This window comes from Girardinichthys multiradiatus, chromosome 9 (genome assembly GCF_021462225.1).
Source record: "Girardinichthys multiradiatus isolate DD_20200921_A chromosome 9, DD_fGirMul_XY1, whole genome shotgun sequence".
NCBI lineage: Eukaryota > Metazoa > Chordata > Actinopteri > Cyprinodontiformes > Goodeidae > Girardinichthys > Girardinichthys multiradiatus.
Window position 1 is genome coordinate 40560372 of NC_061802.1, and position 18128 is coordinate 40578499.

The window sequence follows — 18128 nt, forward strand, 5'->3', positions numbered from 1 at the left end:
TGTTGGCTGGAGGGTTCATCACTCATCAATTTGTTTGTAAACAGCAGATTTATGTGCAGTAAAGCAAGTCAGCGGCTCATCTGCTGGAGGCTCTTCTCTCTCTTTCTCTCTCTCTCTGGGATGCTCAGATTACATCCTCCAGTATGTTTAGGAAAAAAATCACCAGGAAATTTTACAAATTCCTAGCAGAGAATGAGGTCACACTCTCCCGCTTGCGGGCCATGTCAGAGACCCGAGGACTGGGATGTAACCGCTGTGTTTAATGTGAGCATCAGATCAGCTGTGGATTAATCTCATATTCCACGGCCACGCTGCCCGTCTCGCTCTGGCCCGTTCTCATGGTTCCGATCGCTGCTTCTGTTTTTCCATCTGCGTGAGGAATTGAAACGCTGCGTGACTCACCGCTGATTTGCAGCACACTAGTAAAGATGAGAGGATTAAATCAAGCAGCTCATGAAGAGGCAACTGTAAAAAAAAAAAAAAAAAAAGGGTCTTTAAATTATTCTAACAACTCCTTCATGCTGATCTAAGCAGGATGCATACTTTACCGCTGAGTGCATTTACTGATTGTGTCGGCCACTTCTCTCCTGCAAAAAAGGAGACCGCACATTTTTGTTGTAATTAAAGCACCGTCCCAGATGTAGGCCGTGCCGGATTTCTCTCAGACGGGTCCATTCGGATTCGTCTGAAGAGTCGATGTTGAAAACAAAGCAATGGATCGGAGCTGTGTAAGCGCGCAGGTATTTATGATCACTGAGGGGCTTTTTTAGAGACCCTTGAAAGGAGTGAAGCTGTCTTATTTTGTTCTCAGAAAAGAAAACCCTCTTTAGTCTGCAGGACGCCTGCACAGGAGGTCAGAAGCTGAATCCAGGGGAACACGAGGAGCAGACGGAGAAAATCTGCTCATTAACCGGCCCGATCCGACGGACTGGGGGCCAAAAGGTCAGGTGTTAACAAGCGGCAGGGGAGGGAGGGGCCTGCTAGACAAGGATCAGAAAAAAAATACATAAAAAAGAAGACATTCAATTTTTTTGGGACAATTAAGAACGCTGGGGGAAAAGACTAAAAGGAAACAACAAGACACCATGCTTTTGAAAAGCTTTTATTGAAGAAGAAAAGAAATACAGGACTACATGATGGCCCTTCTACAGATTCAGAACAGACTCTTTGCTTTGATAGGCTGGAAGAGTTTACTCTGATCAACACTTAAAACACAGTTGCTGCGGCCTGAAGCGTCCAACCTGCTGGAAACATGGTCCAAACTAGAGAGAAGCTGTATTTACTTTGGATAGTAAACAAGGCGAAATCTTCGAGGCACAGATAAGAAATACACAGCAACAGTATAGGGATGTGATACTGAAGGCACTTCTACGGTCAGGGACAGCAGACAACAAAAAATAAAACAAAAACAAGAGACCACTGATCTTTGGACTTGTCGAACCATCACACAAAGTTCTTATATCACACAGTAGGCTAAACTATATGATGCTTCAAAGAAGTGAGACCATATAAAACTTTGTAGAAAACCTGCTCAAAATGCCAACCCTGACATTCAGAAATGATTTAGTTCATACCTAAGAGCAGAAATGTCACTCATCTTTATTTTAAAATGGATAGTTCAGATTTTTGGAAGGGAGGTTCTTTAAAGTTATCAGTAATACTTCCTTTAGCTGTGTCAGAAGGTCATACGTGTACGTTTGTAGAAAAGAGGAAATATTCCCTGTTCTGGCTATTTTAAACAACTCAAATTAAATATGTTCATAACCAGGGCACATAAATCACTTGTATTCATTTTTTAAATTATTTAGGTTGCTTCTTAAAAAAAAAACGTTCTAAAAAAAGATGAAAATGGATTTTGAAGGATTATATTTACAAAGTCATAACACAAAGTTATGTCCACCGGGATCATTTCCAATCAACTCGGAGACTTGGAGAGCACAGGAACATCCCATCAATAATACTGTTGCATAAATGAAAAAAGCCAAAGGGTTAACTGCACCCATGGCGAACGTAGCCAACCAGCGTAGCAACAAGGATGTTGTTCGGCTAAGAAAATGGCAACAACCATTTCCTGTGACAGCGTACATGTTTAGTATCTGCTAATGCAGTTTGAGCTGTATTAAGTCGCTAAAATCAGTTAAACTGGCTTTAGCCGCCTGGCTAGCTGTTTGCCTTATGGAGATGTAACACCCAGTAAGGCAACCAGTTGTAATAATTTTACAGAACCTCACTTAAAAAATATTGAACTATCCATTTGACTATTGTTTGCTGTTTTTTTGTAGGTAGCTGTGTTGTTAGCCTTTCCTAACTAATATTTTGCTCTTACAATGGTGGGTATAAATGAAAACTCTTGAAATAAAAAACAAATCTGTGTGCCATCTGTTTTTTTCTTTCTATGGTAAACAACTGTTAACCAAGAGAAGCACACTTTCTTCAGAGTACCTATAGTTTAATTTAAAACAGAGGACATTTCACTTTTCCCATGAGGCGAAGAATGCGGCCATTTAAAAAATAACCAACGGGTTCCTAATATTGATGGAGAACTCCCCGAGGATTCAGGGGTTCAGGTTGTCTAACCTTTCGAGAAGCAGTCATCGCTTCCTTCCTGCTCGGGGTGCTTCTTTCTGTCTACCAGTCTGCCACCTTCTCACCCTGAAATCTAAATATGTCACATGTCAATTCCTGAGTTTGGGCTATTTTTAGGGAAAAGCCTCTGACAAATATCAATGCAGCACTCAGAATTAACTGAAAGCGGCCTCATTAGCAGTTATTTACAGTGTTCCCATGGTAACATTATCGCCACAGTCTAATCACATCCTGATCTGCAGTAACACGATATGCACTGCTAAGAGATTTTTTTTTGCTGTTTTTGTTTATAGCATCACTTGTAATTAGAACACATACTAAGCAAAAGAATCAATAAGGAGAGAAAATACTATAACTAAAGTCTTTGTCCATAATTAAATCAGAAATTGGCATTTATTGGTCTTTACTTTCCCCTGTGTTTACTGCTTCAAGGTACCCTGTGAACATTTCAAGTCAGCCACTAAACATGACGCTTCAGTGTTACTCATATGAAGGATTGTTTCGTTAATTGTTGATTTAAGATTATTTAATACAATCATTCAGATTTAACGTTTCACCGCCTTTTGTGGGCGGAGTCTTCCTCTTCAACACATGTTCCAGCAAACAGCTGTCAGCCAATGTTGAACTTCACACTGTACCTTGAACTCGTTATCATAAATATTTATGAGTCTAGTTGGAGCAATTAGAGTGGAGAGAAAGAAGAAACCGATTGTTCGTTTGGCAGATTACTTAAAGATACCGGAAAAATACTTTTCTGTCCCTTGTCCTCCCATCAACTTTACACTAACACTAAATAGCATAATGTAAATACTGACATACAGCACAGTCACACACAGAGTACCAACATCAGAGTATGAATCTAAAGGGTGCTATAAGGACACTTAATTCCAATATGTACAAGTAAAATATTTTCTTATTCATCGTTTCATTTTTCTAAAGTGTCAATGCACTTAGCGTTGAAAATTGCATAGGAGTGTATTCATTCGTATCCCTTACAATTTTCTTACAATAAAGGGGGCGATATTACAGTAATATTAAAATAAGGCTGCATAGTATGATCGAAATGTTTCGGTCACCTGAAGTTAATCTACTGAATACAGCAGAAAGTCTGAGAAGATTCATGTGTCATAAAAGCACCAAAAAGCCGAATGTTGGAAGTTTGGTTCCTGACAGTGGAACTGATTGATTGTACTCTTTGTGGTCCCAATCAGCATAAAGTAAATAACATTCAATACACTTGGATATCAAACAAGGAAACAGAAAAGGTTAGGGTTCAACTACGGGTCTTTGGTGGCCGTTTATGTTGAAGTGGTGTTGAATTCTGCTCGTCACTGTGTAATATTATCCCCTGCTGTTTGGTGTTTCTGCGCTACATTTTTTAAACAAGTTAATAAAAAAAAAAAAAAGCCAGAGCCTCAACCACACACACACAAACAAACATGTCTACCTGCTGGGTAAATTTGTCAAACATGCTGTGTACTGGTGGGGCAGACTGGTTTCTAGAACATAAGAGGGAAGCCTGATGGAGAAACATTTGGGTTGATGAATAATCACTCTTGCAGCCTGACTGAACGAAGCCCTGATATAAATGGTGACTTATAATCTAACACTGGGTGATGTATTATTTTGATTATTACCCGATAGGTTGGGAGCGAATATAAAAGGCAGCAGCTCACTTCTTGTAATTAGTGGCTGGCTTTAAAGCAGAGTTCAATAACATAAAGCTTCCCTGCAGTGATTGTACCGCGTCAGTGCTACATGTCAAAGGTGAACACGTGATGTTGTTCCTCGTAACTTAAGGTGAGCATAAATACAGGAGGATATTATAGGAGGATATACGGTGTGGATGCTGACGGTTGTGGGCTTCAGTGGATGGGAATGTAGGCACAAAAGAAACAAGGAAAGAGTGCTTGCTGGGTAATCACAGTGAAGCTGAGCAGGGGGCTGGCTGCTCAGAGATCAGTGGTGGCCTTTGCGGTCAGCGCCTGGATCCGGCCGCTGTTACAGTTTTTGCAGAGGACGTGCCCGTCCAGGGGGTAGCAGCCCTGGTTGTCCCCCTCCGACAGCAGAGAGCCGCAGTCCTGCAGGAGACAGAGTTCCAATCATATCCTTTTCAATAAACATAAACCTTCTTCAAGCTCAAGATGAAAGAAGAGTAAGCCTATAAATGCAGTGTTATGTAAAAGTAAATGTATTTTAGAGAGATTTTATCCAATAGAGCAACACATAGTAGTGCGCTAGTATAAAGTGGACAGAAAATTATCCATGCTTTTCAAAAATAAAAATATTCAAATACAAATCTATTTTTATCTAAAAAGTATGCTTTAAATTTATATTCAGACCTTTTTACCCTGGTACCCTGAATAAAATCCAGGAAAGCAAAATCATTCAGAAATATCCCAATTACCGACTAGAGTCCTCCTGTGTGGGATTTAATCCGAGGCTAAACCCAGCTGTTTTGTGAGGTTTGTTGGAGGACAATACTGAATAAACAGCATCATGAAGAGCAAGGAGCACAGCACACAGATCAGGGGGACAGAACATCTCTTTGACCAGCATCCAAACATGGAAAGAGTTTGGGTAACTCTGGAGGAAGTGCTGAGATTCACAGCTTACTTTAGGGAACCTTTTGAGAAGACAACGTTTAGTTGTGCATTCCACAACTCTGGCAAAAGGACTGGACAGGAAAAAAAAAAACATTGTAGAAAGAACCTAAAGAAACCATTTCAAGGGTGAAAGAAGGTGGTGGCAGCATCATGCTGAGGAGATGGTTTTCTTCAGATGAGAGAGGGGCGTTTGTCAGAGTTGATAGGAAGATGGATTGAGGTAAATACAGGCCAACCCTGAGGAAACGTCTGTTAGAGGCTGCAAAAGAAAAACTTGTGACTGGGGCGAAGTTCATCTTCCAACAGGACAACTGCCAGTGCTTCAATGGTAACGGTCAACGCGCATCCAAGTGTTCAAATGGCACAGTCAAAGTCCAGACATAAACCAAAGTGATGTTTAAACCTGGTTTCCATCCAGTCTGAATGAGCTTCAGCTATTTTACAAGGAAGATTGAGTATAAACCTCAGTGTTTAGAGAACAAAGCTTTGAGCAACAAACCCCTAAAGACTTGAAAATACTCGTACTCGTCGTCTTCCGCTTTATCCGGGAACGGGTCGCGGGGGCAGCAGACTCAGCAGAGACGCCCAGACGTCCCTCTCCCCAGGCACCTCTGCCAGCTCCTCCGGGAGGAGCCCAAGGCGTTCCCAGGCCAGCCGAGAGACATAGTCCATCCAGCGTGTCCTCCTCGTGTCCAGCGTGTCCCGGTGTCACGTGCCTGGAACACCTCCCGAGGAAGGCATCCAGGAGGCATCCGGTATAGATGCCCAAGCCACCTCAACTGGCTCCTCTCGATGTGGAGGAGCAGCGGCTCTACTCCGAGCTCCTCCCGGATGGCCGAGCTCTTCTCACCCTATCTCTAAGGAAGTGCCCGGCCACCCTACGGAGGAAGCTCATTTCAGCCTCTTGTATCCGGGATCTCATTCTTTCGGTCATGACCCAAAGTTCATGACCATAAGTGAGAGTAGGAACGTAGACCGACCGGTAAATCGAGAGCTTCGCTTTTCGGCTCAGCTCTCTCTTCACCACAACGGAGCGGCACAGCGCCCCCATTACTGTGGCAGCCGCACCGATCCGTCTGTCGATCTCCCGCTCCATTCTTCCCTCACTCGTGAACAAGGAACTCCCCTCCAACCTGAAGAGGACAAGCCCCCCTTTTCCGGTCGAGAACCATGGCCTCGGACCTGGAGGAGCTAATCTTCATCCCAGCCGCTTCACACTCGGCTGCGAAACGCCCCAGTGCATGCTGTAGGTCTTGGCTAGAGGGGGCCAGCAGGACAACATCATCTGCAAAAACAAGAGACGAAATCCTCTGGTCCCCAAACCAGACCCCCTCTGACCCTTGGCTGTGTCTAGAAATCCTGTCCATAAAAGTTATGAACAGGACCGGTGACAAAGGGCAGCCCTGCCGGAGTCCAACATACACCGGGAACAGGTCCGACTTAGTGCCGGCAATGCGAACCAAGTTCCTGCTCCGCTTGTACAGAGATTGGATGGCCCCTAATGAAGGGCCACCGATTCCATACTCCTGGAGCACCCCCCACAGGGCATCACGAGGGACACAGTCTAATGCTTTCTCAAGGTCCACAAAACACATGTGGACCAGTTGGGCAGACTCCCATGAACCCTCGAGTACCCTGTAGAGGGTATAGAGCTGGTCCAGTGTTCCACGGCCGGGACGAAAACCACACTGCTCCTCCTGAAGCCGGGGTTTGACTATCGGCCGGACTCTCCTCTCCAATACCCTGGCGTAGGCCTTACCAGGGAGGCTGAGGAGTGTGATCCCCCTGTAGTTGGAACACACCCTCCGGTCACGCTTCTTATGAAGGGGGACCACCACCTCAGTCTGCCAATCCAAAGGCACTGTCCCCGTCCGCCACGCAATGTTGAAGAGGCGTGTCAACCATGACAGCCCCACAACATCCAAAGACTTGAGGTACTCAGGGCGGATCTCATCCAACCCCGAAGCCTTGCCACCGCAGAGCTTTTTAACCACCTCGGTGACTTCAGCCTGGGTGATGAAAGAGTCCAACCCCGAGTCCCCATCCTCTGTTTCCACCAGGGAATGCGTGATGGCAAGATTGAGGAGATCCTCGAAGTACTCCTTCCACCGGCCGATAGTGTCCCCAGTCGAGGTCATCAGCTCCCCACCCCCACTGTAAACAGTGTTGGCGAAGCACTGCTTCCCCCTCCTGTGGATCCGGACGGTTTGCCAGAATCGCTTCGGGGCCAACCGGTAGTCCTTCTCCATGGCCTCACCGAACACCTCCAAGGTCCGAGTTTTTGCCTCTGCCACCGCCCGGGCCGCGGCACGCTTGGCCTCACGGTACCCGTCAGCCGCCTCAGGAGTCCCACAAGCCAACCACAGCCAATAGGACTCCTTCAGCTTGACAGCGTCCCTTACTGCCGGTGTCCACCACCGGGTTCGGGGATTGCTGCCGCGACAGGCAGCGCAGACCGCAGCTACGGGCAGCAGCATGGACAATAGATGTGGAGAATATGGTCCATTCGGACTCTATGTCTCCAACATCCCCCGGGATCTGGTCAAAGCTCTCCCGGAGGTGAGAGTTGAATACATCCCTGGCCAAGGGGTCCGCCAGACGTTCCCAGCAGACCCTCACTATGCGCTTGGGCCTGCCAAGTCTGTCAGGCTTTCTCCTCCTCCAGCGGATCCAACTCACCACCAGGTGGTGATCAGTGGACAGCTCAGCCCCTCTCTTCACCCGAGTGTCCAAAACATGTGGCCGAAGGTCTGATGATACGACAACAAAGTCGATCATTGACCTCCTGCCTAGAAGGGAGGTTCTAATATTTACTCAGGGGAGCTGAATATAAATGTACATCATGCTTTTTACATTTATATTTCCCAAAAATCTGAAAAGCATTTAGGATTTTTCTCTCATTCACCTTTGTACTGTTGTTTATTGATCTATCTCATAATATCCCAAAAACACCCAACTTGTGGTTAAAACATAATAAAATTTGAAATAGCTAAAGCAGTGTGAATGCTTCGGTAAAGGTTAATATTTGGTGTATGTCTGTGCAAAAGAAGACTGAATCTGTGGAACAGATAAACTATGCCTGTACAAATAAGGATTATGAAGTCCTCCATGTCCTTCAGTGATAATTAGGATGATGTAGAGTCCCTGTTAGCTTGTTGACTTCAGCTTTTGGCTCAAAGCCTCACAGAGTTGATTGTTGCTATGATAACCGTTTTTGTTTTGAATCTTTTGTGCTTCATGATTTTCCTAACACTCGGGTTTGTGTGCAGAGAAATAGCTGGTCGCTAAATAAGAAACTGGCTGTTATGGAGCTCTGTTCCTAATGATCATAGTAGGGTGAAAACAGGCTCTGAGTCATCGAGTCCACTAGACAGCGGCACCACGGCGGCTTTAGTACCCGGTTCCTAAACATTTCTCGTTTCAGAATTCCAGACTATTCCAGCTGCATTTTCGACATTCATCAGTGCATTCACACACCACCTTTGATATCGAGCTCCAAATGTTTACCCAAATTCTAGTAAACTATTGTGAGAAGCTTGCGGGGAGAAACTGAAAATGTTAGACATTTTAAAGGCAAATAAAGTACGTTATAAAACTTCGCTCAGAACTATGGCATTTAGTAAACAGAAATAATCGTTTTAATCTAACTGACCTTAAACAAGACAAATTTAGTTTGATTTTAATGTCAGACAGTGAGTACAACATGCTTTTCCATATTTTATTTTTTCCTCAAAAACTAATCCAGACTTAAAAAATAATAAAAGCAAATTCCATACTGAGTAGAAACCCTGATGGTAAGACTTGTAGCATAATGCTCCTGTATACCTGGTATTACTAATCATTTCTTACTTGTCAGTCTGTTCAGTCTTTCAGCAACTTTGTTGTAGTTAGATATTTAATTTCTGATTTGCTTTTCTAGTTGTTCACTGTGCAGCACATTTCCTGCTGTTTCTGGACAACCTTATGAGTAAAACGTGTTCCTAGAAAAGGCCTAGCTATTTTATTACAGCCTTGTTAGATAGTGCAACGCAGCTACTGAGTACATGTCGTGTTCGATCGTTTCAGAGAACATCTGAGCAGCAGAATTGACCTTACTTGTCCTTTTCCAATAATGACTGTTTCTATTACATTAATTATGATCAAAGACAACAGATACTCTGGGTCATATAAGAACATCAGTAGCGATGCACAAAAAGCTTTTTTCCCCTCCGATGACTGCAGCTATATATAGTGAATAAAACCTTTCAAACTCACCAACTTTACTCCGTCAGTTGGAAATGAAATGACCCCACTGAGTGATAATGACAGACCAACCAGTAGGTGAGAATGGTCAGCAGTTGCTTTCAATTTCATTTTACAAGAATCACATTTGTTGTATAAATCAGGCTTTTTTTTCCCTATTCAGTTTCAGATTTCCATATTTGACTTCTGTTATTTACTGATCTGCAGCGTATTCAGGTGTGTCAAGAACATACATAATGCACATTTCCAGTGTGGTTTGGACTGTGCAGTTAAAAGATGTCCAAGCATCATTGTTTCACAGTGGAGCTCAATGAACACTGAAAAATAAGCTTTCACTTTCAGGTAAATGATGTTGGTAAATCCCGACTTATCCAACTGAACTCACCCCAGATCATAATACTGCCACCCTCATGCTTATATGAAATGAAAGGAGTATCTTTATACATGTATTACTCTGCAACAACAACACCCTGGACTTAAGATATACTTTACTGATCTCACAATGGAGAAATTCATTTATCAGACCCAATGATTTTTTTCTTCTGCTTAATTCTGAGACTTAGCTATTTTTATATGGTTTAACACTAGTTCCAATATCTTGCAGCTGCTTCCTGCTACTTTTGTTAAAGATGTTTCTCCTATTTACTATGATTTTACTTGTGATTTATTTTTTCTAAACAGCATTTCAACCATTAGATTTACTCACATACAAGCCGGTTTATTCTGGGGGACTCTAGACTAAGTGTTAGCAGCTATAAAATCTCAAATTGCTTTGTTTGCTTTATACAAATTAATAATTGGATCCCAGTAGAGAAACAATGTTTCAGTGGTCTCAGGATGCCGCCTGGTTAAGGACTGAGAAGATGCTTCCTGTATACAGGTGCAGCTCAAATTAGAATTATTGACAGTATAATTTTTCAGAAATTTAATCTAAAAACAGAAATTAGTGTATATTATAGATTCATTACACAGAGGGGACATATCTCAGCTTATTTTGGTGATTATGGTTTACAGCCAATGATTATCTCTGTTTGTAATGAATCTATATATTATAGTTCCCCATTCTGAATTAAATGACTAAAATCGATAATATATCAATATTCAATGATATTTTAATTTATTGAGATGCACCCAGAATGACTGCAGAACCTTTCCACTAGGAAGCTGTTTCCCATTTGCTTAAAATCCAGGTAATGATTTTCATTTGATCTGATTTTATTTTGGCCAAGAAGTGAAGAAAGATAGAGTTGTCATGATTATCTCTATTGTCTGTGACAAAATCCTAAAGTCAAAATGTGTCTTCTTTTTAACAGCAAACACAGTATCCATCTACTCCAGGCTCCCTGGTGACAAAGTTCTCTTGTTGAGCCTCTTCAGCTGAACTAATCTGCTTTGCTTCCTTTGACCTTTCCATCTGCCAGCAGCACCATGTGCTCGCACCAGCAAAGCTTTCTGACAATGTGATGAACTCCTTCTCCTTCAGCCGGGCACATATTGTCTCAGCGGCACTTATCAGCTAATCGCGTGGTTTCTGGCAGACTGGTTACCATGTAAGTTTGCGACTGCCGCCTGGGGGGGACCAAAAGTTATTTCAGAGCAGAAACAAGAGCAATGATTCACTGGTCTCCTTGAAAAGATGACTCCGGGACGTGCTTGTATGTTCAGCCTGACAGCTTCATGCTGTGGATACCTGGCACTATGATACATAACCAAAAAGCACACAGAGGAGGGATGCATACCTCGCAGCAGTAGCACTGCACGTGGAAGTCACGATCCAGGGCCACGATACGGACCGTCTCCTCCTGGCCCGCTGCTGGCATTATGGGCTCTTGGCACACACAGCAGCGCGGAGCAAACTTCCTGTGAGATACAGCAGAGATGAGCTCAGAACAGCAGCAGATGATGCTGAATGAACTAAAACTCAGTGATTCACACCTCCTCAACTTTGTCACATTACAGCCCAATAAAGTACTGAAGGGTATTTTATTGGGATTTTATTACATAGACCAACACAAAGTAGGGAATGATTGTGAATTGGAAGGAAAGTGGATCGCAAATGATCGTGAAGTGTGGGTGGTTTTTGTCTTCATTCTCTTTTTTTTCTTCTCTACATAAAATCCAACTGCCTTCAGAAGTGACATACTTAGTAAATAAAAGCCACTTGTGTGAAACTTAATCTCAGTATAAATCCAGCTATCCTGTGAAGAATTCAAAGGTTTCTTAGAGAACATTAAGGCAGTGTTTTTCAACCCCGATCCTCAAGGCACACCGCCCTGCATGTTTTGAAGGGTTGTCTGCTTTAACACACCTGATTCAGATGATTGCATCTCAGCAAAAACCTGTTAAACAGCAAGCAATTGAAATCAGGTGTGCTGAAGTAGGGAAACATCTAAAACATGTAGGACAGTGTGCCTAGAGGACCAGGGTTGAAAAGCACTGCATTAATGAACAAGCAGCATCGTGAAGACCAAGCAACACAGCCAAGAGGTCAAGGACAAAGCTATGAAGAAGTTTAAAACAGAGTTAGGTTTTAAAAAACATCACAAAAGAGTACGGCACAACTGCAAACCTACTAAGACTGACTATCTACCTGAACTAACAGCCCAAACAAGGGCAGCATTCTTCAGCATTTCCACAGCTCATGTGGCACAATCTGTTGACAGGACAACTATTAATTGTCCCTTCAAAAGTCTGGGCTTTACAGACGAGTAGCAAGCAGAAAGCCACAAGTTCCATAAGCAGTTTGCCACACACAATGTAAGGGACACAGGTGGCAATAAAATGTAACTTTCTGGCCTACAGATATAACACTATATGTGAAGGACAACTAACACAATAAAAATAACCCTGCACACTAAAACCAGGATGATACAAAGTGGTGGCAGCAATAGGCTGTGTGGATGCTTTTTTCCAACAGGGACAAAGATAGCTGGTCAGAGTGGATGAGAAGATGGACTGAGCTAAATACAGGGCAATCCTGGAAGAAAACCTGCAGGAGGCTGCAAGAGACACAAGACCAAGACCAGAGGTTCACCTTCCAGCAGGACAACAACGTTATGTTGAGATACAGGTACATCTCAGTAAATTGGAATTAAACATACTTTTCATTAAGCCCACATTTCTGTTTTAAAAATGTTTTTTATTAGTCTGATGTAACATTCTAATCTTAAATATTGTGTTTTCATTGGCTATAAGATGAAAATCATCATAATTAACAGAAATAAAGGCTTGAAAACATCGGTCTGTGTGGAATTATTCTATATAATGTGTTTCACTTAGTGAATTGAGTTACTGGAATAAATGAACTTTTCAGTAATATTCTAATTCATTTAGATGTACCTGTACAGCCTGAGCTACAATGAAATAGTTTAAATCAAAGCATATTCATGTGCTATAATGGCCTAGTCAAAGTTCACATCTAATTTAAATTGAGAATCTGTGGCAAGACACTGATGTTCCCAGATAGTCTCTGTCCAGTCTAGATGTGCACAGTTGGTAGAGACGTATCCCAAAACAGATGCAGCCATAATCAGGATGAAAGGTGCTTCTACAAAGTATTAACTCAGGTGGGCTGTATACAACTACACACAATATAAATGATTTAAACTAGTAGTTTTTACCTTCACAATTCTACATGACTTTGTGTTGAGCTGCCACAATAAGAAATCTCAATAAAATACATTTAGCTTCAGGGGTGGTAGGTGACAAAATGTGAAACAGTTGTACCAAGATCAACTAGAACATCTGTAGCTCATTTTTAAATAACTTTATTGACAAAGAACAAAGAATCATACAAACATTGGTATACAATATGTTTTCTTAAACCACCACCAAATTTATTCTCAGACTGTCTCATTGACCAACAACAGATATAAGGTCATAAAGTCAGGGATCTGCTACATTAACAGTTCATAGGTAACAATCAGAGCAGCATTTACAGAACAAGACTTTACACAAGTAACTCCAGAATTGTCTAAAGGAGAAGAGGTTTTTCTAAAAGTAATGAGGATCTGAAAAACAGGTTGAGATTATAGGTCCTGTTCAGTGACCAGAAGTCAGGCGAACACTTCCTCTAATACAGATTCTTATTCAGTCTCTGCGAGTCAGGAAGTAAAGGCTTCACGTGGCTCTGGGGAACCACGGCCATGCAGTATCAGCATGGGCCGGGCCTTAAAAATTCCTCGAAACAAAGGCCTGACTGCTGATGTCACACGTGCCATGTGGAATTACAGTGGCCCTGGAGCGGCTGTCCCACAATGTGCACACACACGCACGCACGCACACACACATACACTGAAAGCCAGCAGTTTCCTTCTGTTTCCCTTCTGGTCACTGAGCAAAAAAACATTTCTGGTAAGATGGTGTTTACGCAATCCCTGATGTCTGATACAATGACAGGAATGCACCATTAGATTCATGTCCACATCTCAGGATCACATGGCTTTCTCAAAATGTTAACAGTAATTCCCATCAAGGAGGTCTGAGTCCGTATTACCGGTTCGAAGAGTACTACAGTTAACATGCCAGTGCAGCGTGTTGAAGCAGTACAATCGGGTTTTTGTGCATAACAAACCGTTGGCAAAAAAAAAACAATCTGCAGACCCAACTCTGATGGTGTTTTTAAAATCCAACACACTGAGCTACATGGACATTCAGCTGCACCGGTGGCTGGTCTCTGTCCTGTTATCCTCCTCACTTTCTCTTTGTTTTGGGACGTATTTGGCTATTGGCAGCTACCTGCAAAGTTTTCTCATCCAATATACAGAAAGCATTTGACCAGTTTACCAGGTTTTTACTGAAAGTGGCTTGAGATAAACAAACTAAACGGCATGCCCAATAAGGACAGAAAATATTCAACTGAAATGGAAATATTCATTATCAGCTTGTGACTCTGAGCATCCCATTTTGCTGACATGATGAGACGATGCAGAAGGCAGTGATTGCATAGTGTTTCCTATCATACATGGGTATTACTAAACCTTTTCCAAAGCTCATTGATGTGTGGGAGAAGACAATAGTTTGTTTCAAAAGGACCAGATTTGGTGCAGATCTTATCCAGAGAGCTCTATAGATCAATGTCTGGGTAGTACCTGCAGTGCCAGCCTTATATGGTGGAACCCCAGGTACCAAAGTAGAGAAAGAGTTCAAATACAGTCATTTGTTATTGCAACTGAAATTTCTAAAAATATCTAGCCTTTAATTTGAGTACATGTGGGGAAAAAAGCCCTATATTCAGCGACAACGTTTTTTTTTAATCACTGGTGATTCCCTACATTTTACCCACAGTACCTTGCAAACATATTCATGGTCCTTCCGCATTTTATCACGTTGCAACCACAAATTTTAAAGCATTGTATTGGGATTTTACCACTTAAAAAGAAGTACATCATTTTGAAGTGAACAGAAAATAATTCCTGGTTTTCAGCTTTTTCAGAATTAAAAATCTGAAAGGTGTGGTAGAAGCACCTTTCGCTGCAAGCGGCAGGTCTTTCGGTTTTGACTCTAGCAGCTTTGAACATTTGCAGACTGACATTTTTCACCCATACTTCTTTGCAAAATAGCTCAAGCCCAGTAAGATTGGATGGAGAGCAAGTGTAAACATCAATGTTCAAGTCTTGCCACAGATTCTCAATTTAAATTAGGTTGGAACTTTGACTGGGCCACTCTGGCTGTATGTTTAGGGTTGCTGTCATGCTGGAAGGAGAACCTCCAACGTAGTGTTTTGCAGCCTCTAACAGGTTTTCTTCCAGGATTGCCCTGTATTTATCTGTATCCGTCTCCACATCGACTCTGACCAGCTCCCATGTCATTGCTGAATACAGCATTCTCACAACATTATGTCGCCAACACAATGTTTCAATGTGGGGATGGTGCACCCAGGGTGATGCATAGTGTTAGTTTTCTGCCACACAGCCATACTAGCTTACATTATCAATGTAAGCCAGAAAGCTTTATTTGGGTCTCATCTGATTAGATATTCCACATATTTGCTGTTTTTTCCTTACATGGCTTGTGAAAAATTTGGATTGGGACTTCTTATAGTGTTCTTTCAACAATGACTCTTGCAACTCTTCCATCAAGCACAGATTTGTGAAGTCAATGACTAAAAGCTGTCCTATTAACAGATTATCCCACATGAACTGTGGATCTCTGTAGCTCCTCTAATTGCCACCATGAGCCTCTTGTCTGTTTCACTGAGTAATCCTATCATTGCTTTTTCTCCACAACTTCCTTCGCGACCTGTTAGCTGTGCTCTTAGGTCTTCTTAATGCTCTGCATTTCTACCCCTGGGAACTGCTTCAAGAATGTTGTAAAACGATTTCAGGTTATTACCTCACGAAGCTCATCGACAGAATGCCAAGGCTGTGCAATGCAATAATCAAAGTGGGCGGGGGGAGCTATTATGAAGAATCTAAAATTTGTGGTTTGCTACATAATTCCATATTTTTTGCCTCATAGTTTTGATGTCTATAGTACAGGGGTTGGACAACGAAACTGAAACACCTGTCATTTTAGTGTGGGAGGTTTCAAGGCTAAATTGGACCAGCCTGGTAGCCAGTCTTCATTGATTGCACATTGCACCAGTAAGAGCAGAGTGTGAAGGTTCAATTAGCAGGGTAAGAGCACAGTTTTGCTCAAAATATTGAAATGCACACAACATTATGGGTGACATACCAGAGTTCAAAAGAGGACAAATTGTTGGTGCACGTCTTGCTGGCGCATCTGTAACCAAGACAGCAAGTCTTTGTGATGTATCAAGAGCCACGGTATCCAGGGTAATGTCAGCATACTACCAAGAAGGATGAACCACATCCAACAGGATTAACTGTGGACGCAAGAGGAAGCTGTCTGAAAGGGATGTTCGGGTGCTAACCCTGATTGTATCCAAAAAACATAAAACCAAATCACGGCAGAATTAAATGTGCACCTCAACTCTCCTGTTTCCACCAGAACTGTCCGTCGGGAGCTCCATAGGGTCAATATACACGGCCGGGCTGCTATAGCCAAACCTTTGGTCCCTCATGCCAATGCCAAACGTCGGTTTCAATGGTGCAAGGAGCGCAAATCTTGGGCTGTGGACAATGTGAAACATGTATTGTTCTCTGATGAGTCCACCTTTACTGTTTTCCCCACATCCAGGAGAGTTACGGTGTGGAGAAGCTCCAAAGAAGCGTACCACCCAGACTGTTGCATGCCCAGAGTGAAGCATGTTGGTGGATCAGTGATGGTTTGGGCTGCCATATCATGGCATTACCTTGGCCCAATACTTGTGCTAGATGGGCGCATCACTGCCAAGGACTACCGAACCATTTTTGAGGACCATGTGCATCCAATGGTTCAAACATTGTATCCTGAAGGCGGTGCCGTGTATCAGGATGACAATGCACCAATACACAGCAAGACTGGTGAAAGATTGGTTTGATGAACATGAAAGTGAAGTTGAACATCTCCCATGGCCTGCACAGTCACCAGATCTAAATATTATTGAGCCACATTTGGGGTGTTTTGGAGGAGCGAGTCAGGAAACGTTTTCCTCCACCAGTATCACGTAGTGACCTGGCCACTATCCTGCAAGAAGAATGGCTTAAAATCCCTCTGACCACTGTGCAGGACTTGTATATGTCATTCCCAAGACGAATTGACGCTGTATTGGCCGCAAAAGGAGGCCCTACACCATACTAATAAATTATTGTGGTCTAAAACCAGATGTTTCAGTTTCATTGTCCAACCCCTGTATATATCTGCAATGTAGAAAAGCAACTGAATGTCAAAGCTGTCATACACAAACCTTTGACTGGAAAAGTTGAAGAGGAATGAATACTGTATTTGGACTAGTTTGGCTCCTTACTTGTGGAAGTCCTCGATGCAGTGGATGTGGTTGGAGGCGTCCACAGTGAAAGGGATCCCGTCCAGACTGCGGTGACATACCACGCAGGTGAAGCAGTGAGGATGGTAGGCCTTGCCTGTCGCCCGCAGGATGCGCTCCATTATTGGCTTACTGCAGTGGTTGCAGGTCTCCAGAGTATTCTGCAAACACACAAATACACACATGGTTATGCAACAAAAGCCTTAAAACATTTGATGAATGGCTAACAGATTTTAGGCAGGTTTTAATTAGCATCCTCTAATGTGGAACATATGAGTTGAATCCAGCTGGTGCACCACTCTGCTCCCTCTGCCTTTCCAACAAACAGCTCCTCACTGGAGACCTTTTGGTGAGCTGTCCTTAAGTGCCTCTGAAGCTGAAAGAATCTGATTAGTAACAACCCCCCCCCCCCCAACACAAACACAGTAATTTTTCAGCCGCCTTCTCCCACACTCCATCCTGCCTGCCTTATGCGAGCCCTGTAAATATTTCCACTTTGTGATGACTGCAGGTTTTCTGCATCCAGGCAACTGGGCATGCAGCCTACAGGAGTGGCCGCTCGCCCCTGACTTATATGTGGCATCTCTCTTCTTAATATCTGCCCAGAGAGGCTATTTGTTATTTCAATATTTCATAAATAACGACTGACTCTCTAAATGGTAGCGCTGTTAAAGGGGGGAGAATATATCATGGAAGGGTGATCAATGTGTGGCTTGATGAGGCTGTGTGTGAGCTGATGGACCCTGCTGTCGCAGCCTCTCGCTCAGGCATTTCCTGGATCTCTGCGGCACCCACCCCCCGCGCTCCCCCTCCCTCTGTCTGTGCGC

At 43.0% G+C, this 18128-nt stretch overlaps 1 protein-coding gene across 6 annotated transcripts in view; it reads right to left on the bottom strand.

The window, feature by feature from the left end:
- Positions 1-1086: 1086 nt before the first annotated feature.
- LOC124874026 (LIM domain containing preferred translocation partner in lipoma) overlaps positions 1087-18128 on the bottom strand; it is a 211976-nt gene continuing 194934 nt past the window's right edge. For all 6 annotated transcript variants that reach the window (XM_047375169.1, XM_047375165.1, XM_047375166.1 and 3 more), the window contains 3 exons: positions 17284-17462; positions 11174-11294; positions 1087-4667 (listed from right to left, as the gene is read on the bottom strand). In XM_047375169.1, the coding sequence (XP_047231125.1) occupies positions 4539-4667; positions 11174-11294; positions 17284-17462 (429 nt within the window). In that variant the 3' untranslated portion in view covers positions 1087-4538. The remainder of the gene's footprint in view (positions 4668-11173; positions 11295-17283; positions 17463-18128) is intronic.